The sequence below is a fragment of the Bufo bufo genome, chromosome 3 (assembly GCF_905171765.1).
Source record: "Bufo bufo chromosome 3, aBufBuf1.1, whole genome shotgun sequence".
Classification (NCBI taxonomy): Eukaryota; Metazoa; Chordata; class Amphibia; order Anura; family Bufonidae; genus Bufo; species Bufo bufo.
The window spans coordinates 312,178,854-312,201,554 of record NC_053391.1 but is presented as its reverse complement, the minus strand read 5'-3'; the positions used below and the strand labels follow the sequence as shown (position 1 = coordinate 312,201,554).

The window sequence follows — 22,701 nt, the reverse complement described above, 5'->3', positions numbered from 1 at the left end:
AGCATACAGCCCCATGTAAATGCATCATTCCCCTGCCTTGAGCCACTCCAACATACAGTCCCATGTAAAATACATCACTCCTTCAGCCTTTCCAGCATACAGTCCCATGTAAATAACATCACCCACCTCTCTTCAGACCCCTAACATACAGTCTCCAGTACAAGGATCACTGTTCCTCCATGCAGCCTCCGTTCCACTCTTCATCAACTTGCTCTGTAGAATCGCCTGTAAATCCTGAGGCCCCGCCCCATGGACGACGAGACTCCGCCTCTTCCTATGACATCATACCTGCCAGGAGCAACTCCATTCTAGTCACTACCGTTGGGAGGTTGCTTATTCTGAGAGACACCCGGAGAGGTAAACACGGGTAACTGGGCTGTCAGGGGCCTGTTCGCTGCTGTATGCAGATACATGGTTAGGGAACTGTACACACAAATAGAACGGGCTGCAGTTTATTTCTTCGGTAGCCTTTTAGCTTTTGAGTGTCCAGAGGCTGGAATCTTTGTGTATGCAGTCATTACTGTCAGTACCTGTAACGCAGCATAAACTTGTGTGTGTGTATGTGATGCAAGCATTCTCCGTGGACTATGCGTTACCCATCATTAGATGAGGAAGCTAGTTACAGAAAGTTCCGTGTCTGACACATGACAGGGGCCTGGGTCCCTGCACTTTTTGCATTCCTTTGGGCTTACTCCATTTACTTTGAAGTTCTACTCTGAGCAGTGTCCTAATATACTAAGTAAGTGGCAATACTTAGTCCATTGCCTCTGCTGGTTACAGACAGCAGCCTGGAGTCAGAGATCCAGTACAGACTGCCACAAACTGCTGTCTGTAGATGGTAAGGACTGGGCCTGGCAATAAAATGTAAAAATCCAGCAGTAGAGCAGTGAAAATGTTCTGATTGCTGTAAAAGTATTAATATGTAATAGTGGATCGGGAAATATATATTAAAAATACGAGTACGGCGGCACTTCCATAAAGTGACGTGCTTTATTCCCCAATAAGGCGTGACGTTTCGGTTCACTCCATGGAACCTTTTTCAAGCAGGTTCCATGGAGTGAACCGAAACGTCACGCCTTATTGGGGAATAAAGCACATGTCACTTTATGGAAGTGCCGCCGTACTCATATTTTTAATGGATGTTTAGGCGGAAGGACCACTGCCTCAACCGCTGGCACTCCACCTTATACATTTGGTTGGTGGTGCTGCCCAGGAGTGTTTGTTTATATATAATACAATATACACAAATATCATTGGTGTTTCTATGAGAGATATTAGCAGGATGTGTGATTACAGCAGTGGAATCTGGCTCCTGAAAGGGGTCTTCCGGGAGTTCGGTATTGACGGCCAAAACCCAGGACAAGTCATCCATAACTGATCAGTGGGAGTCCAACTCCCATCATCAAGTGAATGTCCCTGGGCTACAATACCAAGCACAGCTTGTGTGGTATGCTGTAAGGCCTCTTAAAAAAAAAAAACAGATCGGCAGGGGTACCAGGAGTTGGACCCTCACAGATCAGATATTAATTACGTATCCTGAGTAGTGTTGAGCAAACTTGTTTTTTAAGTTCTGCTTCCAAAGTTCAGGTTATCGAAGAATCCCGTTATGGATTCCGCTACCACGGACTATAATGGAATTTTGAATCCATAACGGGATTCTTCGATAACCCGAACTTTGGCCACAGAACCTAAAAAAACAAGTTCGCTCAACACTAATCCTGAGTAGTGTTGAGCGAAATGAGCTTCGGATGCTTCATCCGAAGTCGCTTTGTTCAAAACTTCGGAATAATACTGTACGGAGATCCATCTCCGTACAGTATAAGGCTACTTTCACATCAGTGTTTTCAATTCCGCTATTGAGATCCGTCATAGGATCTCAATAGCGGAAGAAAACTCTTCAGTTTCGTCCCTATTCATTGTCAGTGGGGACTGAACTGAACAAAACGGAGTGCACCAAAATGCATTCCGTTCCGTTTGGTTGCGCTCCCATCGCAGACAGAATGCAAGCAATCTGGCACAATAGAAAACGGATCCGTCCCCCATTGACTTTCAATGGTGATTATGACGTCATGGCTATAGAAGACCTAATACAACCGGATCCGTTCATGACGGATGCATGCGGTTGTATTATTGTAACGGAAGCGTTTTTGCAGATGCACAAAAAAACGCTAATGTGAACGTAGCCTTAGAATGTATGGGCTCCCATGGAGTAAGTTATTCACGAAGCCGTGTCAGACTTTGTTGAATAACTTTGGTAATTGATTATTACAGTAAGAAAGCTTAGAACCAAACTCTGCTTCTAAGGTACCACTCGGAACCGAGGCTGAGATCCGTTCCAAGTTTTGAAATAGTGTTTCACTATAATAATCAATTACTGAAGTTATTCAACGAAGTCACGCGCGTCTTGTGAATAACTTACTTCGGCTCCTCAGAGCCCATACATTCTAATACTGTACGGAGACTGATCTCCGTACAGTATTATTCCAAAGTTTTGAACAAAGCGACTTCGGATGAAGCAGAAAACTGCTTTAAATTACTTTCCAATTTTTTCACTGTCACTTCTTCATCTCCATCTTTCCTAAGGTTTTCAGCAGATATACTTTCACCAATAAAGACCTTGATGAGATGTCCTTTCAATAAGCCTCCAGAGTCTCAAGAGTCAGCCTCTCGTCGATCAGCATTTTATGGCACATCCAATTAAAGGGGTTTTATAAGATTAGAAAAATGTAGGCGCTTTGTTCCTTTCGTGCCACACCTGTTACTTGAGTGGAGTTAAACTGGTAATACTGGATACAACCCATGGTTTCTGAAAAAAGGCCGCCATGTTTTCCCCTCACCCATGATGGCACCCATGCGACTAGGACCTCCCATCCAGGACAGGAAACCTGAAGCAATAAAATAGTTCACACCCCCACCACACCTCAGTTCAGGTTTCCTGTCCTCTGGATAGGAGGTACCTTAGGGGCTCTGGCTCCTACCGTTGCTTGGTTCTCACCTCGGGAGGCTGGGGAGTTCCGGGTCTACTACATTGTAAAGGGACCTATCCCTGGCAGCGTCAGTCTCCTGGGGTAGCTGCTGCCCGAGCCTGCTCTGCCTCCTCCCAAGCCTAATTGGGGAGCCGCTGTGGCCGTGTTCAGGTGGCTCCCGGCCCATTGCAGCGGGGTGCTTGGCGTCCCGCTTCCAAGATGGCGGCGCGCGCTTCTCTGGCGTTCTGAGCATGCGCGCCAGGACAGCCCCTTCTGGCTCAATGATGTCATTTCCGGGCACCGGGCCAGAAGAGGTGTGGGCATCCTCAGGCTTTGGACTAGGCTTTTTTGGGACTAGGGTTAAAAGGAGCCGAGACGCGTTTTATAAATTGGCAGCAGGAGAAGACATCCAGCCTTGTGTGCACACAGTGCTGTGCAGGATCCTGGTTTCCACCAGCATGTCGGAACCAGGTGATGCAGGACAACCCGACCCCCTGGAGACCTCGAGGCCCACAAGCCCGGTATTGGTCCTGAGGAGTGAGGAAGCTTGACTCTACTACTGGTGAGATTTATCCTCTCTTAATTAATTTTGGGTGTTTGTTTGCTTTATTGTTATAGGTAGCAAAAACACCAAAGAAATCATCCGGAAAGACTAAACATAAAGAATGTGGAAGATGTAGAATGGCCTTAGCAGCCTTTTTATAGTAAACCTCTATGTCAAGCATGTATAGATAAGTTGGTTAAGGAGGATTCTCACTGCTTATCCAGAAATATTAAGACCTTGGTACGGTCAGAAGTTAAATCTTCTATTAAATCACTCGGTCGGGGTCGCCCAAGATCTCCGGAAAGGTCTACCTATAATAAGGACTCTGATTCTGATTTTCTGGAGGACGAGGATAGAGAATCCGATCAGGCCTCATCAGATGATTTCTTCTCTTGAGATGAGGATTCAGCGGGGAGGGCTCTTTTTCCACCAGAAGATACAGAGCCATGACTTAAAGCCGTTAAAACCACCATGCAATTAGAGGATGTAAAACAACCTAAATCTATTGCTGACCAGGTTTTTGAGGGTTTTGGCCCTAAAAGGCAAAGAGTTTTCCCCGTTCATAAAAATATGGAAGCCTTTATCAGAAAAGAATAGAAAAATCCAGATATTTTTTTTTTTCACTTCTAATTCTGTAAAAAGAAATATCAGTTTGAGGAGTCCGTAGCGGATGTCTGGGACAGGGCCCCCACGGTAGATGCCCCGGTAGCTAAAATAGCCCAAAAATCTGCTCTACCATTTGATGACTTAGGCTGCTTAGGAGATCCGTTAGATGAAAAATGCAGATGTCTATCTTAGACGTGCTTGGGAGTCTGCTTCAACACATCTTAGGCCGGCCATTGGGTCTCCAGGTCCTTAAGGCTATGGTTAGTTCAGCTGGAGTTACATATTAAGGACAAAAGACCTAGAGAGGAATTACTATCTTCCCTCCCTACCTTTTCTAAAGCCGCAGACTTCCTGGCGGACGCCCCTACTGATGTGATCCGTATTTTTTTCTGCCAGAGCAGCTGCCATGTCTAACGCAGCTAGACGGGCTATCTGGATTAAATCGTAGAAGGGGGATCAGGGTTCTTAGTCTAGACTTTGTTCTCTTCCATGTGAGGGTTCTAGGTTGTTTGGTTCCTCGCTTGATGACATCCTAGAGAGGGCCGCAGATAAGAGGGGCTTCCCGGTTCCTCAGAAAACGTCCTTTTTTTCGTAAATCCCAGGCCAGTTTTAAAAGACAAAGGAGTAGGCAGGGGAAACAGGGAGACATTTCCTAAAAGATCTGTTATTTTTTTTGTTCAAGCCCCAGGACAATAGACCAAAGGACAAACAACAATGATGCTAGATCTCAGGTGGGGGGAAGACTGTCTCAGTTTCTCCCAGCCTGGAGGTCCATTTCTCAGAACAAATGGATCTTAAGTGTGATAGGAATTCCAGCCGGAATCCATTTTCTTTCTCATTCACCAGATTTTTTTACCCAGACAGCTTGTCCCAAAATTCGGAAAGAAGAAATGCTTTGGAGTTAGAAGTTTACTCCCTCTTGGACAAAGGAGTAGTTTGCTCGGTTCACAAAACAGAGAGGGGCAAAGGGTTTTATTCCCCTCTATTCTTGGTGAAGAAACCCAATGGAACATTCAGAGTGATTTTAAATCTGAAAAAATTAAACAAATCTCTGGTCTACAAATTTTTTTGTATGGAGACGATAAAATCAACTGTAAATCTCCTCTTTCAGGATTGCTGGATGGCAAGCTTGGATCTGTAGGATGCATATTACCATGTTCCAATCCATGCTTCCTCTCAAAAGTTTTTAAGAACAGTAGTCTGGGTCCAGGGAGAGTTACTGCATCTCCAATACAGAGCGCTGCCCTTTGGGGTTTCTCAGGCTCCCAGAGTCTTTACTAAAGTAGTAGCAGAAGTAGTGGCTTTTGTAAGACTGTCTGGAATTGCGTTAGTGCCCTATCTGGACGATTTTTTAATAGTCTCTCAATCAAAATAGAGACTAGAAAAAGATATAAAATTCCTCTGCTCCACTTTGCAAAATCTAGGATGGAAAATAAATTGGAAAAAAAATCATACCTAATTCCTTCTCAAGTTTGCATTTTCTTAGGAATTCAGCTGGACTCCCGTCTGCAAAGAAGTTTTCTTCCGCTTCCAAGGAAGGAGTCAATCAGGGAACAAGTATGGTCAGTCTTCCTTTCTTACCAGTGTACTTTCAGGGAAGCAATGGTGGCACTCAGGCAGATGACATCAGTGATTCCAGCAGTACCTTATGCACAGATCCACTACAGAGAGCTTCAAGAAAACATCTTAAAATCATGGGACAGCTCCCCTTATTCCTTGGATCAGAGTTTCCACCTTTCTTCAAAGACAAGACTCTCCCTGTTGTGGTGGACAATTCCAGAGAATCTATCCGCAGTGGTTCCATGGACATTTGTAAACCCAACTGTAATTACCACAGACGCCAGCCCTTTGGGTTGGGGGGCCCACTTCCAGAACAGGTGCTGGCAGGGGAGATGGGACTTGAACATCAGGAAAGCATCATCCAATTTCAAGGAGTTAAAGGCAGTAGAGATGGCACTGAAGTTGGCTATACCAGAGGTAAAACACAGGAAGATTGTCTTCTATTCCGACAATTCTACAACAGTGGCCTACATAAACCGTCAAGGGGGAACGACAGTCCCTTCCCTTTCATTCTACGCCAGAAGATCTTTTATTTAGCAGTGGAGAGAAGGCTTTTTCTGTCATCAGTGCATCTGAAGGGGAAGGAGAACGTCATAGCAGACTTCCTAAGTCGAGTCTCCTTAAAGCAAGGAGAATAATGTCTAAACAAAGAAATTTTTTTGCAAATAGTCCAGAGGTACGGTCTTCCCACAGTGGACCTTTTTGCCTCAAGAGCCAACAGAAAATTAGAGAGGTTCTTCTCCCTCAACCATTTCGACGGCCTGTAGCAATAGACGGGTTAGCACAGGACTGTAGCCAGGAGTTGGGGTATGCCTTCCCTCCATTTTGCCTTATTCCCCAGGTATTGAAGAAAATAGAAAGAGAGGGGGCCTCGGTTATCCTGATAGCTCCAATGTGGACAAAAAGGTTCTGGTACTCCAGTCTGCTAAAGTTGGCAGTAGAGCCTCCGTGGCCCCTTCCGTTGAAAGAGGATCTTCTGTACCAGGGTCCACTAGTCCATCCAAGCCCAGAAATTCTCCATCTCTCGGTGTGGATTTTGAAAGGGAGGTTTAGTCTAGAAGGGGATTATCCGCCAAAGTAGTCTCCACTATGCTGAAAAGTAGGAAGTTGGATACCTCAAGAAAATATAAAGTTTGGAATGTTTTTTCAGCCTTCTTAGGACATAGCCCAGACCCCTTTAAGGCTCCTGAAATACCAAAGATCCTAGAGCAGGTCTAGACAGGATTCTTAAAGCATCTACATTGAAAGTCCAGGTAGCTGCTTTAAGTTATTTCTTTGATTCCAGATTAGCAGATCATCCATGGATTAAAAGATTCTTGTCGGCAGCATCAAGAATGCACCCTTCTTTAAGACCCTTGTCTCCCCCCCTGGGATTGGAATACTGTCCTTTCGGCCCTATCGCAAAAGCCGTATGAACCATTAAGTGAGATTTTTGTGCTTACATTCAAAATGGCCCTCCTTTTAGCTATAACATCTGCTAGACGGTTTTCAGAAATTTAGGCTTTCTCTGCCTTTCCTCCCTATACTACCATTTTTAGCGGACAAGGTGATTATTAGAGCGCTTCCATCCTTTCAGCCTAAGGTGGTCTCCGATTTTCATAGATGTCAGCATTCGATTCTTCCCTCCTTCTGTCCAAATCCAACCAATATGTTGGAAGAAAGATTCCATTGCCTGGATGTCAGAAGGTGTTTAGTATTTTACATAGACTCCACATCATCTTGGAGAATAGATGAGAATCTCCTTTTCAGTTTTTGGGTAAAGCTAGAGGGCGCAAAGTATCTACTAGTGTTATTGCTAGATGGGTAAAGAACGCTATTTCCCTGGCTTATTCTTCCCTTAACCTGACTCCTCGTTCGGGGCTCATTCCATCAGATCTGTGGCAGCCTCTTGGGCAGAGAGAGAGGATGCTTCTCTGGCCCAGATATGCAGAGCTGCTACTTGGAGCTCTCCCCATACCTTTTTTAGACATTACAGACTGCATCTGGACTCAGATGCAGCCTTTGGGAGAAAAGTTCTACAAGCTGTAGCCCCCCCCCCCCCTAATTTGTTTATCTTATAGTTTTTTCTCGCATAGGTGCCGTCATGGTTGAGAGGAAAACAATAATTACTCTTGTTTTTCTTGAAACCCATGACAGCACCCCAAAAATTTCCCTCCCTACAAAAAAACATATATATATATATATATATATATATATATATATACACCTATATATACGGTAGCTGGTAAAGTTACTTTCCTAGAAGATATTATAAGAGATATAATTTACCAGATTGGTTCTCTTCTTTACCACTTTGTGTGTTGGTTTCTGTTTTCAACCTTCTTGTTCTTGGTGGTTGGCACGCCTCCGGAGATCTGTTTATTAGGATCACTGAGGTGTGGTGGGGGTGTGAACCATTTTATCTCTTCAGGTTTCCTGTCCTGGAGGGGAGGTCCTGGTCGCATGGGTGCTGTCATGGGTTTCAAGAAAAACAATTACCGGCAAGAGTAATTATTGTTCTCCTAGTTCTGTATAACCCCTTTAATATTCCATAAAAGACCCACTTTAGTAGTTCTTTTACCTCTCAGAGACTGAATGTTAAAGGGTTTTCCGGAACTTTAATATTGAAGGCCTATCCTTACAATATGCCATCAATATTAAATTGTTATGGGTCCAACTCCCGGCACTCCCATCAGTCTGCTCTTTAAAGTTGCCGCAGCACTTGGGTGAGTGCTGCGGCCTCCTTATTGTTGACTGGGCATAGTGTTGTATGTTTTGTAGCGGCTGTGCTCAAGCTACATGTATCACGCTCTGTGTCTGGTTATGAAGTTGCCTCAGTGGTTGCCCGTGCTGTGCTGCCCCTTCAGCACAGCAGGTAGGTGGGGGTGCTGGGAGTCAGAAAAACTCTTAAGGGGGTTGTCTCACTTAAGCAAATAGCATTTATCATGTAGAGAAAGTTACTACAAGACACTAATGTATTGTGATTGTCCATATTGCTTCCTTTGCTGGCTGGATTAATTTTTCCATCACATTATACATTGCTCGTTTCCATGGGTACGACCACCCTGCAATCCAGCAGCGGTGGTCGTTCGTACACACTATAAGTAAAAGCACCAGCCTCTATAGTGGCCAGGATTGCAGGGTGGTCGTAACCCCTGGAAATGAGCAGTGTATGTGATGGAAAAATGAATCAAGCCAGCAAAGGAGACAATATGGACAATAACAATACATTAGTAAGTGCCTTGTATTAACTTTCTCTACATGATAAATGCCACCTGTTGAAGTGACACAACCCCTTTATGGATAGACAATCCGTATTTAAGTCCTGGGCAACCTCTATATGTTATAATGCAAGCACTCTATTGATTGAATCGTAACTGGAAATGTTGTAATTTAAGTATTTTCTTATTTTGCAGGCTGTGTACTTAGAATGGCAGTGGAACTGTTTCAGTCTTTGGCATTGTGAGCTCTGTATTTGAACTCCCATGATGGATAGAGCCAACATTGCTCAGGATCTCCTCCACAGGCAGATCAGGGTACGTGGTGTTATGTCCAAAAATTTAAATTATATATGATTTATTTTAGTGGGGTATCTCTGGTGAGGACCCTTACAGCTAAACTTGATTAGAAGATTGGTTCATCAAAAAATGTTTTGTTAAGGTAATTTTACAAGGGCCAATTATCGTCCGAACGTTGGCCCATGTAAAAGGCAAGCTGAGCAGCCGAGAGTAATGTAACTAAAGGGATGCACAAATGATCTAATCGTTCATGCGGCCATTCGGGCAATCGTATGCCCATGTAAAGGTTTTTAAACAAGTGCCAGCAGACTTGCTATGTTGTTGATCGGTGCTAGTTGCCACCCTCATTTCCTTGCCATGCCCGTCTTCAGTTAGTTGGAGAATGACCGAAATGTTACTGATACCTCCCTTCATTGCTGTTTTCTGATCTATGACATGATAGTGCTGGAGTTTTAAAGTTTAGGCTACTTTCACACACGCGTTTGGTGTGGATCCGTCATGGATCTGCACAAACGCATCCGTTCTGATAATACAACCGCATGCATCCGTTCAGTTACGGATCCGTTTTTATTATCTTTAACATAACCAAAACGGATCCGTCTTGAACACCATTGAAAGTCAATGGGGGATGGATCCCTTTTTCTATTGTGCCATATCGTGTCAGTGAAAACGGATCCATCCGCATTGACTTACATCGTGTGGATCCGTTTGGCTCAGTTTTGCAAACGCTGCTTGCAAAGCGGAACGGAGGCCAAACTGATGCATTCTCATCCGTTCAGAATGCATTAAGGGCAAAACTGATCCGATTTTGGACCGCTTGTGAGATCCCTGAATGGATCTCACAAACGGAAACCAAAACGCCAGTGTTAGAGTAGCCTTACTTTGGCATGCTGAAAATCTTGGCCTACCCAGAGGACCTCAGCATTATTGTTTGAAGATACGACCTAGGCCTGAACTGCATGGCGGCTTTTAAAATTTTCGCTGCCGGGGCTTTTTGGGCATTTTGCTGAACAGTTTTGGCATGTACAAATAAAACCTAAATTACAAAATAAAAAAATCTTACTAACCCCCCCGTACCCACACACCTTTTCGGAAAGTAGACCACCAGCTCATTGCCAGAAGGCCACTTATACACACACATACCTTCATACGGTTTGGGATCGAATGTATATTTTTTTCAGGAAAATTAAAATTGATGTAAGTGTGTAAAAGTGTGACCCAAGCAGAAAGTTATGTGTGTTATACCTCTTAAAGGGGTTGTGCCATGAAAAACATTCTCCTTTTTTCAAACCAGCACCTGGATCTAAATACCGTTGTAATTTCATGTAATTTAAGGGCATCTGTCAGCAGATTTGTACCTATGAAACTTGATGACCTGTTGCATGTGCACTTGGCAGCTGAAGGCATCTGTGTTGGTCCCATGTTTATATGTGCCTGCATTGCTGAGAAAAATGAACTTTCTCTTGAATGCATTGGGGGACACAGCACCATGGATATATGCCCAGATACCACTAGGAGGCACTAGATATAAAAAAGGTTGGCTCCACATAGATGGGCTATACCCTCTCCACAGCACTAGGCTATCCAGTTTTTTGTCTAGTGCCATAGGAGGCAGACCTGACCTGCTTTTTTCCTGCAGGTCTTGCTGATATTTTATTTTTATTTTTTCTCCTTTTTCTTTCTTCTGCAGCTTTTCATCTGCTACAGGTGGGTACTCCATCGTGGGCTGCCACTTTAGCTGCACCCCCTGCGGGCGCGTACCCAGGTACTTCGTCGGTCACCCAGTCCCCATTGACTGCATCCGCAGTGGCATGACCGGCATTCCCACGGTCCCCGTGTTGAGTCTGCTGATGGGGTGACCCTGCGGTGCCCGAAGACGTCGGACGGTGAGTATTCCTCCTGTGTCCCTGTCCCAGAGTTAGTGGGGCTCCAGGGTGAGGTCCCCTGTTGTGGCCAGGGGGTGGGATCCATCCTGTGACTGATGGAAGAGGTTTCCACCTGGGGGGTCGCCTTCTTTCCCAGGCGGGGAGGAATTCTCTCTCTGGGAGGGGAGGGGGACCTCCTCCCCCGGTCCTTTTCCTTCCTCCCTGGCCTCCTTCCCCTTCTCCTGGTCATTCCTCTTCCTTGCGGCCTTCCCCGGTCCTCTCCCCGCCTCCCATCTACTTTAGTCCCCGACTTCTGCCGAGACTAGGCCGCGTTTTCTCTGGCCCGCCCCTGGTGATCCTTTTGCCCTCTTTTTTTTTTCTCTCCTTAAGCGTCACTCCTCCTCTGGAGCCCCCCTCACTGGTTTTCTTCATGCCGGAGGGCCCCCAGTCTCCCGCGATTCCGTCCCGCCGACGGCGCACCCTTTCCGGCCACCTCATTACTCGAAGCCCCGGCTTCCTCCACTACTAGGGCGCATTTTTCTCCCGCCCCCTTCCCTTGTTTCCCGGGCTTTTGCTGGCCCCTCCCCGCTCCTTCTGGCTTCTGGAGGGGCTCCTCCTCCAAGCCAAGCACGGGCTTTAACCCTCTGGGTGCTGTTTTCTTTTTAAATAGCACCTATCTTGCCAGCAAGGGGGTGGTATTCTGCAGCTGCTGCAGCACAGGAACTCTGTCCCTGGGGTCCAGTAAACAGCTTTTGGTACTGGCACCACAATTTCTTAGGGGGTCGCAGTATGTGAGGGTGCGCCCGGGGCGATAAAGGGCTGCGGTCAGCCTGTCCCTGTTTGTGCGCAGTCGCCCCCAGGCCCTCTCATGACGACCTGACCTTCTTTCTGTCGGTCTCTCCTACCAGGCCTCTTCCCTGTCCCAAGTCATAGGGAATCCTGTCCGACTCTCCCAGTATACGGCAGAGTCGCTGCACCGACTGCCTGACCAAGGATTGCGGCCACCTCAGCCCTCCCAGGGACCCTTCCACGGATGGGGCACTCTCTGCTAGGTTTTGCAGACGACCTCTGGTTGTCACAACCATGTCTCGCTCCCCCTCTGCATCCTCGGGTCCTCCCAGGACAAGGCTGAGGCTGGTGACAACCCTTCCCTGCCATTCCATCCGCTGCCTTGGGGGACACCTCTGCTCCGATTTTTCACGGTAACAGAGCATCAGGCGGTCTTCCACCAGACAGATTCCCTCTGAGTGGTTCAAGACAAATGTCCACTGAGGAACCTCTCATCCAGGGTTGGTATCCCCTCTAGTGGACTTTCGGATGGCGCTCCCCTGGCTGCACAAGGTAAGCAACCCACCACGTGGTTAGCATGCCGGCACACCTACGTGGTGTCCCAGGTACGTACGTCCCTTAACAGTAGGGTACTTGTACCACTGCCAAATGCTGTACTCAGCACTGCAGCTATTTCTCCGTACACGGAGAGTGTTCCCGCCAGGCGCTGTAGCCAAAACAGCCATTCTGGTGCTAGCGTGCATCATGCAACAACATATCTGGCTATAACAGAGGGAGCCCTGGTTCACCACAGTGAGTGCCTGTAGACTTTACAGTACACTACGCAGCCGTATTCCGGCAGCTACGTTACTCCCTTCTTAGGTAGAGTACCTGTAATTCTGATGCTGTAGTCCGTACACTTGTCTGGTTCTCTGGTGCTCCATCTCCAGGGGCTGTAGCCATTACACTTGTTCTAATGTGCACCAAGCAGCCATATTGCTCCCTTGATAGGTAGAGTATCTGTAACATCTTCAGACGCTGTAGTCAGTACACCTGTCTGGTTCTCTGGTGCTCCATCTCCAGAGGCTGTACCATTCTCTTATGCTGGGTAGTGTGCACCAAGCTGCCACATTGCTCCCTTTAGAGGTAAGTATGTGTACCATCTCCAGATTTGCTGTAGTGGTTACTCCTCTCTGGTTCTATTGAGCACCATGCAGCCCTATTTCTCCTTTACCGGGCCAGGTATAGTGGCCATCCTCTGGCACTTCTCTGGTTTAATGCGTGCCACACAGGCATCGCTCCCCTCTGACGTGGAGTTCCTGTGCCATCTCCAGAGGTTTACACCTGTCTGGTTTTAAGTCTGCACTTCACAGCCGTATTTCTCCCTTATTAGGTGGAGTACCTGACGGCCTCCATATACTGTAGCATTCCAATGCCGTAGCTGTGTTCCATTCTCATTATAATGAGCACCATGCAGCCACATTACTCCTATTATAGGCGGAGTATTTGCAGTATCTCCAGGAGCTATGCCCTATTGGTACAATCTGCGGCGCTTGCGGTGCCTGCATTACTGGGCGTATTTCTTCCCTCCCTGGCTCTGATCTATGATCGGCAATCATGTGGCCCCCCATTCACGTGGAGTGGTGTTTCCATCTCCTGATGCTGTATTCATCACTCTGTTCTGCTTCTAGCATACATGGCATACCTGGCATACCTGGTATCCATATGTCTCCCCCCTTCCTGGGCGGAGTAGAGTTGCTTTGTTAGTTTCAGTATATGGCTGGCCTGTTCAGATCTGACATCAGGTGCAGTTCCTCCTGAACCAGGCCCTCGAGTCTTCCCTTTGCCTCTGTACTAGGAATGATTTTTACTTCATTGCCTGACTCACTATTTAACAAGACTTCCCAGTCCTGTTGTGCACCAGAGGTTTGCTCTCCCTCCGTGGGCAGGTTGTTGGCTGGCATGCTAGGATTGTTCTTTGTCAACCCTGTAAAGTACTACTGCATGCTGCACGCCGCGTTACCCCATTTCATGATGGAGTACTTGCTTCTTGGTTACTGCTCCTCTGCTTCTTTTCACAGAGTTACATGGCACAGTCCTGGCAGAGTCAGGGATCTCCACTGGATGTTCTTTCCTGCAAAGGTACGCAGCGTTGTGTGTACCAGCCGCGATTGCAGTTTTGGGTCAGTGCTGGATGTCCTCCACCATACAGAATCCTTCTGGGTGGTCAATGACATGCGTCTTCGCTGGTCGTCCTCTCTGTTATGACTGTGACAGAACCAGTGAGTGCCTCACTCCTGCCGGTGGGTGGACTTCTCCGCGGCTTGCTCTGGTATCAAACATGTCCCGTACCTCTTCCAGGGTCCGGGTGTTCTTGGTACTCCCTTATGTTTTCTGATCTTTGTTGCTACATGACAGAAGGGCCATTTCCTGGACCTGGCCATTGTCTGCACCTGTCAGTTCTGTCCCCCTTCCCTGGGGGTTTCGTTGTGCTCTGCTGGTGGCTGGTTTCTACATGTCAGTGTAGTCTCTCCGGCTTCCCCGGCTGACTTCCGTATTCCAGAAGGATGCAGATGTTTGGCGTTTCTTTTACTGCTGTACTTGTCCCTTCTGGGACAGTGTTATACATTTGGCTGGTCACTACACTTGGGATGGTTGTTCACTCATGGCCGATGTTATTTCCTTGTTTTTGGCTATTGTTGCCCTTAGGTGGTCCGGTCCTTTGGACCCTTCTTGAGACCCTGTCTGGGTAATCCTGCTTGAGGTCACTGACCCCACTTCTTCCTAGACCATCTAGCTGGCAGCTCACTTCTGGGGAAGCTACCCATGGCTTTTGACCACACAGGCTCTGTATGACAGCTGCTTCTTTGGGCCTGGTTTGCTCCTTTTTATCTCTTGGGTCCTCAAAGGTGGTTGCCTTCTTGAGGTTCTAACCTCTCTTCCCATCCCCCCAGGTCAAGACCTGGTACCTAGTTGTTTAGTGCAGTTTACATCGTATGGTCACTTTTGGGACGGAGCTTTCCCTTCTTCGGAGCACTGTTCCTCCTTAGGCTGTTTGGAGTCCTCTCCTTCTACTCCAATATCTCTTATGCCAGTGGGTCTCCGCTTGTATTACCAGGGCCTGCGACTGGTTCCTTTTTTCCCTGTGGCTTTATGTAGCTAGGGATTTCCCTGGTTTTACATTTCACAGTCTATTATGTCTTACAGAGGCTTGTTCCTCGCCTCCTCTGTATGGGAAGCAGGTCTTTTCTCCTGACCATTACCTAAGACCCCCCCTCCTCCGGGGGTTGGCTGTTTTCTCTGGCAGGAAGAGGTTTCCACCTTCTCTTGGGTGTTTCTCTTTCCCCCTTCCTTACTGTGAAAGGAGGCTCGCTCCCTTCCCTTGTGAGTCTTCGTTATGATTTCTCTCAAGCGTTTAGCCTCCAGTGCTTCTCTGTTTCTTCCCTTGAGCTTCCTTATAGATGCAGAGAGCTAGGTTGTTTCCAACTTACATCCTTCCATATGCAGAGCGCTAGGTCGTTACCAACAGACGTTGCTGTGCTACTCTCCTGTTTCCTCAGGGGGAGCCCTGGTTCTTCTAGATGCTTTCTTTGGCACTCTAGTGCACTCTTGTCAACTTCTTGTGCGGGACATCTGGCCCTGTCCCTTATCCTCTAGCGTTCTATTGTTTTCCACCTTGGGTGGAGCTGGGTGTTCCCTTGTTCCTTCTTGCACGCCTTGTTTCCCAGGCACTTGTCCTTGGGATCTTCACAGTCTCCCTTTTCTTTGGAACCATTTCATGCTAGGGTCTCTCACATGGTTCTTCTGCACCTGTGCATCCTTCTTTTTGCATGAGGTTTCAATCCCACCTTCGAGGACTGCTTTAGGACGTCCCATGGTGCTGTGTCCCCCAATGCATTCAAGAGAAAACTGGATTTTTGTACTCACCGTAAAATCCTCTTCTCGTGGGATGCATTGGGGGACACAGATCCCACCCTCTGGTTTTTATTTATTCTCCCTGTCACCGGACTGCTTTTTCTCGGTCCAGGATATGTTGGTTCTTCGCTTCTGTTTCTCCCTCCTACTGCTTTTGGTACGAACTGGATAGCCTAGTGCTGTGGAGAGGGTATAGCCCACCTGGGCGGAGCCAATTTATTTATTTTTTATATCTAGTGCCTCCTAGTGGGAGCTGGGCATATACCCATGGTGCTGTGTCCCCCAATGCATCCCACGAGAAAAGGATTTAATGGTGAGTACAAAAATCCAGTTTTTAAGGCCTCTTTCACACTGGCGTGTGCCCCGTTGCCGTATTGCGGACCACATTTGCGGATCCGCAATAAACGGGTGCCGTTCCGTGGGCATTCCGCATCACGGATGCGGACCCATTCACTTGAATGGTGCGGAACGGAAGCACTTCGTCCCGTACTTCCGTTCCGCAAAAAGATAGGACATGTCCTATCTTTTTGCGGAACGGCCGGATCGTGGACCCATTCAAGTGAATGGGTCCGCGATCTGCTGCGGCTGCCCCACGGACCGTGCTCGTGTATTGCGGCCCGCATTTTGCAGGCTGCAATACGGCAACGGGCCACACACGTCAGTGTGAAAGAGGCCTAATAGCCAGTTTCATAGGTACAAATCGGGTGACAAATGCCCTTTTCAAAATGTAGTATAGCCACTGAGCTTTTCAATAAAATGTATCTGTATATCGCCACCTGCTGTTTGTTATTTTCCTTATTTCTCTGTCTCTGAGGTGGTCGCACACGCTCACTTAAAATCTTCAAATGTCACCAGCCATATCTTCTGTTAAAATCTGTGGCAGTTACAGGGGAGCTGTGGTAGGGAGAGAGCTGTAGCAGAAAGGAACCATTCCCTTAACTGCCAGCCTGAAATAAATCTAGCTGAACTATTAGAGCAATGAAGGAGGAGATCTCGATCCATGTGAGGTACAGGGCTGGTTCTAGCTTTCTTAGAAAGCAATTGTCTTGTACACTGCTCTGAAAAATAAAGGAATTACTTAAACAACACAATGTAACTCCAAGTCAATCACACTTCTGTGAAATCAACCTGTCCCGTTATGAAGCAACTAGAGGTAGCATGAGGCGGTGTCTACAACCCACAGAAGTTGCTCAGGTAGTGCAGCTCATCCATAATGGCACATAATGTGAGCTGTGGCAAGAAGGTTAGCTGTGTCTGTCAGCACAGTGTCCAGAGTATGGAACAGATACCAGAAGACAGGCCAGTACACGTGAAGGGGACCGTAAGAGGGCAACAACCCAGCAGCAGGACCACTACCTCCTCCTTTGTGCAAGGAGGAACAGGAGGAGCAAAGGTGCCAGAGCCCTGCAAAATGACCTCCAGCAGGCCACTAATATCCATGTTTCTGCTCAAACTGTCAGAAACAGACTCTATGAGGGCCCGACGTCCACAAGTCAGTGTTGTGCTTACAGCCCAGCACCGTACAGGGTGTTTGGCATTTGCCAAAGAACACCAAGATTGGCAGATTCGACATTGGCGCCCTGTCTTCTTCACAGATGAGAGCAGGTGCCCACTGAACACATGTGACAGACGTGACAGAGTCTGGAGACGCCGTGGAGAACGTTCTGCTGCCTGCAACATCCGTCAGCATGACCGGTTTGGCAGTGGGTCAGTAATGGTGTGGGGAGGCATTTCTTTGGAGGGCCGAACAGCCTTCCTTGTGCTAGCCAGAGGTACCCTGACTGCCATTATGTACCGGGATGAGATCCCCCAAACCCATTGTGAGACCATATGCAGGTGCAGTGGGATCTGGGTTCCTTATGATGCATGACAATGCTAGGCCTTATGTGGCTGAAGTGTGTCAGCAGTTCCTGCATGATGAAGGCTTTGATGCTGTGGACTAGCCTGCCCGTTCCCCAGACCTGTCTCGTTCCATCCACCACAGACTGTCCAGGAGTTGACTGATGCTTTAATCCAGATCTGGGAGGAGGACATCTGCCGCCTCATCAGGAGCATGCCCAGGCAATATAGGGAGGTCATACAGGCACGTGGAGGCCACACACACTACTGAGCCTCATTTCCTTGTCTTGAGGCATTTCCACTGAGGTTTGATCAGCCTGAAATTTGATTTTCCACTTTCATTTTGAGTATCATTCCAAATCCAGACCTTCATGGGATATTAATTTTGATTTGCATTGATCATTTTTATGTTTTATTGTTCTCAACGCATTCCACTATGTAATGAATAAAGATTTACAACTGGAATATTTCATTCTTTGAGATCTAGGATGTGGTATTTTAGTGTTCCCTTTATTTTTTTTGAGCAGTGTACTATATGATCTCAGTAGAAAAAAATACTTCCTTCTGAAAAAGCTTACGCAAAACACGTGTCATGGGGGCTGCCATTCTATCTGGACAGGGTGAGCAGTTTTTTTTATTATTATTTGATGTATACTAGCATGCAATCTCTTTAGATCCGGTGGTGTTACGTACCTGTGTATAAACGAGTATCCATAGTGTGGGCTAGTGATACATATGTGATGGGAGGCGTATTTAGCCCCACTATTTTAATATAATGTAGCCCCATAGATTTTAGGTGTTTCACTGGTATTTCAGTGGCAGGAGGTTCAATAATATAGGGGTTCTTCTCACTAATAGGGTTTGTGAGAGTAATAGCTCCACCACTTTTACATTGGTCAAGCAAATAACACATAGGGCATTATTATTATTATTATTATTATTATTTATTATTATGATTATTTTTTGCTCTGAGATGAATTGCCTTATTGCATGGCTTCACTGTCAGTAATTTTTTTTTACAGCATTAACTTTTGGATCCCAGTTACGGTTTACGTATTTATTATTTTTTTATGGATTCAATAAAATTGTTTTTAATGGGGAACTATAAAAACTTTAATTTTTTTCTGTTGAGATCTTAAACTGAGTTAGTTACGTTATATATAAGGCAAGTTCGAAAAGTGGATATTTTTTGTGGTATTGTACTGTATGATGTCTGATTAAAAAATTTTACGTCAGTCATGGCATAACCCCTTTAAATAAAAGTTCAACACGTGCAGAGTTCATACATACCACAATTACCAACTATGTCCACCTTCATACAACTTGTGACAAACAGGAATTATTTTAAAAAAATGCACCTAAACAAACATTTGCATCTAAAACGCTCATCCAAGCAAAGGTTTACATATAAAACCAATGTAAAAATATCATAATTTATGATATATCAAGGCGTGCAAAGCTCATATATCCCACAAGTGTGCTCCTAAAAGGGTTATCCCACAAATTCAGTTTTTTTACTTACCCGCGTATATGGAGAACTTTCGTCCCTTTCTGTTGGTGGACAGTAGCATACATGAGATAGTTAAGAATCGCATTGCGATTAGCTCCTGTTACCCTCTTCCTCCCCTGCAAAAAAAATATTCCCCCACAGCCCTAGAGATACATATGGGATGTAATGCCTGACTAGAGAGAGACATAGCTACAGTATATATTTCTATGAAATTAGAATTGGGGCTCTTTCACACGAGCGAGTTCTTTTTACTGATGGTTGTATATTGTTGTTCTTCGTTTTTTCTTCATGTGCATGAAAAGCGCATGCAATCCGGATACAATACGGAAGGAATAAACACACACACACACACACACACTGTACGCATAACAGTTTTTCCCTCAACAGATCCTATTGCTCGTGTGAAAGAGCCCTTAGGGATGCACAGATGAAAGGTGTCTGTACTGCTTCACTATGAGATCACTATACCAGCGCTAAGAAGAGTAATACTTTTCACGGGTTAACCTGTATACTAGATCTGTACGATATGAAGAGTTCACACATACCACACATGTCTATATTCAATACTGCATGTTTTAAAATGCAAAAACTGCAGGAATGAACCAGCCAACTTTTGCATGCCAGCACTGGGAATTATACAGTATATAATTTTCTATCCTCCCTATACTGTAATCCTAACTAGAAATGTATCATTTTCAACATAATATAATCCACTAACTAAGGCTGCTTTCAGATGGATATAATATGGGTGCTTATTACTCTCAAATTGTGGACACAACACCTGAACCTTCTGTGGTTCATCAGAACTGTAGTTTCAACAAATAATTTGTTCTCTAGTAAATATCATGGCATCAATGAACAGCCTAATTAGGAACAGAGGCGTGACTAGATGGGCACTCTTTTTTCATTTTCTCCTTGACCTCTTTCCTTTCCTTAAAAAAAATCCTCCACCCATATGTTAAATCAAGTATGCTTTTTGATGGGGGTCAGGAATTGTTAACATGCACAGAAGTCCATGTTATCCACTCCCTGGGGGTCATGTACAGGGACCTATCCTCCTATCTATCCTCCTCTCTGTGGCCCCCTTTTCTTCTACCACCCTGGCTGAGATCACAGTCGGCTGAAGGGGAGGGGGCTGTTTAACCTGATAAATGTCAGGCTGCAAAGCAGCTAAATATATGTACTAGGTTTTGTTTTAAAGCTGACAGCCGGTCTTAATAAACCCCTAAGTTAGCGGTGGTTCTGCCAAAGTTATGAAGAGGCGCTGGCCTCTTGATAACTTCGGCGGATCCTCCGCCAGGTCTAAGTGTAAGAAAGACTCAGAGAGCTATTGCATTTAGACCTTTTCTATGCCCGAAACCTATGCCCATCCCCTTCTTTGCCCAGACCACGCCCACTTTTTTTAGACCTGTCCTGATGGGGAGAAGTTGCAGATTGAAGCGCAACTATAATATAGGCATATTGCAGCTTAATAAATGATCCCCTATGTTCATATATGAAAAAGCTATATTTCAGAAGAAGGGAACCTTTACTAAATTTGAGAGACTCTGGGCCTCATGGCTTAACATTCCGGGTTTCGCTACTGGTGTTTAACTACAAGACAAAGTATTGGGTTGGGGACGTGGCTTGATACTTCATGAGTGTTGGGACACCCCCTTTTTTTTTTCCACTCTCTTTGTGCTCTTGTGGGTGGGACAGATTGGGGGAGGGATGAATGGGCTATTTGGGGTGTTTTTAAAGTGGAGGAGGATGGATTGCAGTTGGACATCTTGGATTCTTATTTTATCTCTGGGATCTTATTGACTGTAATTGGGATGGGGGGGGGGATTCTTTCTGGTATGTTATGTTTATCTTATATAATTGTACTGTACCCTGATGAGTTATGGTTAGTATGTGACTTGTTTTGAAAACTAATAAAAAAAAAGGCTAATTAAAAAAATGTGCCAAACTGCACTAAATATTGCTACCATCTACAACAAGGTCTAGATCACATCACGTTAGTAAACTTGGGCCAATGTGCTGTTTGCAATCTTGGCTTTCCTTATCAGGTTGAGGTGCCTCACAGGAAGGTGTGACAGTCATAAAGTTTTTTTTTCTTTCAGGAAAGACAAGCTGGAAGCTTTCAGAGACGGCATCATGTAACAGATCCTTTAATTCGTCGATTGGGACTGGAGGCAGAGCTTCAGGTATGTGCATAAGGATATGCCCTTTGGAACCCTATGAGAAGTAACCTTAAAATATAGCTTTGCGTAGAAATAATGTAACTCCTCTGGTTTTGTTTGTAGGGGCACTCTGGATGTGTCAATTGCCTTGAATGGAACGAGAAGGGAGAGTGAGTATGAATTTCCCGTTTTGTATGTTAGTTATATTGTTAGAAGCGTTTGATAATTCTACATTTACTGGATTTTTTTTATTTTTTTAAGTTTATACTTAGATGCTTATATTTTTATGTTTGCTGTGTAAGAGTAACTGTGGATTCACAAAACTTCTGACATGGCTGAAGTTTTGATCTTTGGGGGTCCAGGGTGCTGGAATGAAGGGGTTCAAGCAGTCTGCTGAGAACTCTGCCTTGGAATTTGTCAGCTCTCCTAGGAGAGATTTGTACAGACACTTTCTATGTGTGTTCTCCAGTACGTACACGGCTTTCCAGGAAAAGTTTCATGAATAACAACGCCTCTTTAAAGTGCTTCTGTCAGCCCACTAAACCATTTTTATTTTTTTTGCTTAATAATAATCCCTACACTGCGATTTATCCATACATAAGTAAAATAATAATTTTGGTTCAGTAGAATTTGCTAAAACCCTATTTTTATAATATGTAAATTACCTTGCTACCAGCAAGTAGGGCGGCTACTTGCTGGTAGCAGCCGCATCCTCCCATCGTAATGATGCCCCCTCCGCTTTTTGATTGACAGGGCCAGCGGACGGGATCTTTCTCCGCTGGCCCTGCCTGTTTTCATTCAATATCTGGCGCCTGCGCCACGGCCGTACCCATCTTCAATCGGCGCAGGCGCACTGAGAGGCGGCCACTCACTCGGCCGCTTCATCCTCAATGCGCCTGCGCCGATGACGTCATCGCCTGCGCCGATGAGTGAGTGGCCGCCTCTCAGTGCGCCTGCGCCGATTGAAGATAGGTACGGCCGTGGCGCAGGCGCCAGATATTGAATGAAAACAGGCAGGGCCAGCGGAGAAAGATCCCGTCCGCTGGCCCTGTCAATCAACAAGTGGAGGGGGCGTCATTACGATGGGAGGATGCGGCTGCTACCAGCAAAAAACGGTTTAGTGGGCTGACAGAAGCCCTTTAAGGCTCCATTCAGACGTCCGTAGTGCATTGCGGAGCCGCCGGCACCCCCATAGAAATGTCTAATAGGACATGCTCTGTTTTCTTGCGGAGCTGCGGACTGGAAGATCGGGGCCGCACTCCGGAAATGCGGATGCAGAAAGCATATAGTGTGCTTTCCGCATCTCTTCCGGCCCCATAGAGAATGAATGGGTCTGCACCCATTCCGGATAATTGCGGAACGGATGCGGACCCATTCTACAGACGTCTGAATGGAGCCTAAAGGTAAAAACTTTCAAATAAAGAGATTAGGTTTAAGTAATGCTCTACATTTTGCATGTTGTGTTCATA

General features: G+C 46.0%; 1 protein-coding gene across 3 annotated transcripts in view; it reads left to right on the top strand.

Moving 5' to 3' along the window:
• The first annotated feature begins 270 nt into the window (after positions 1-270).
• WDTC1 (WD and tetratricopeptide repeats 1) overlaps positions 271-22,701 on the top strand; it is a 49,362-nt gene continuing 26,931 nt past the window's right edge. For 2 of the 3 annotated variants that reach the window (XM_040424270.1, XM_040424268.1), the window contains exons 1-4: positions 271-357; positions 9,072-9,191; positions 21,173-21,256; positions 21,356-21,402. In XM_040424270.1, coding sequence (XP_040280204.1) covers positions 9,141-9,191; positions 21,173-21,256; positions 21,356-21,402 — 182 coding nt within the window. In that variant the 5' untranslated portion in view covers positions 271-357; positions 9,072-9,140. Of the gene's footprint in view, positions 358-2,583; positions 2,727-9,071; positions 9,192-21,172; positions 21,257-21,355; positions 21,403-22,701 lie in introns of all 3 variants that reach the window. The other variant, XM_040424269.1, reaches the window with a different exon arrangement.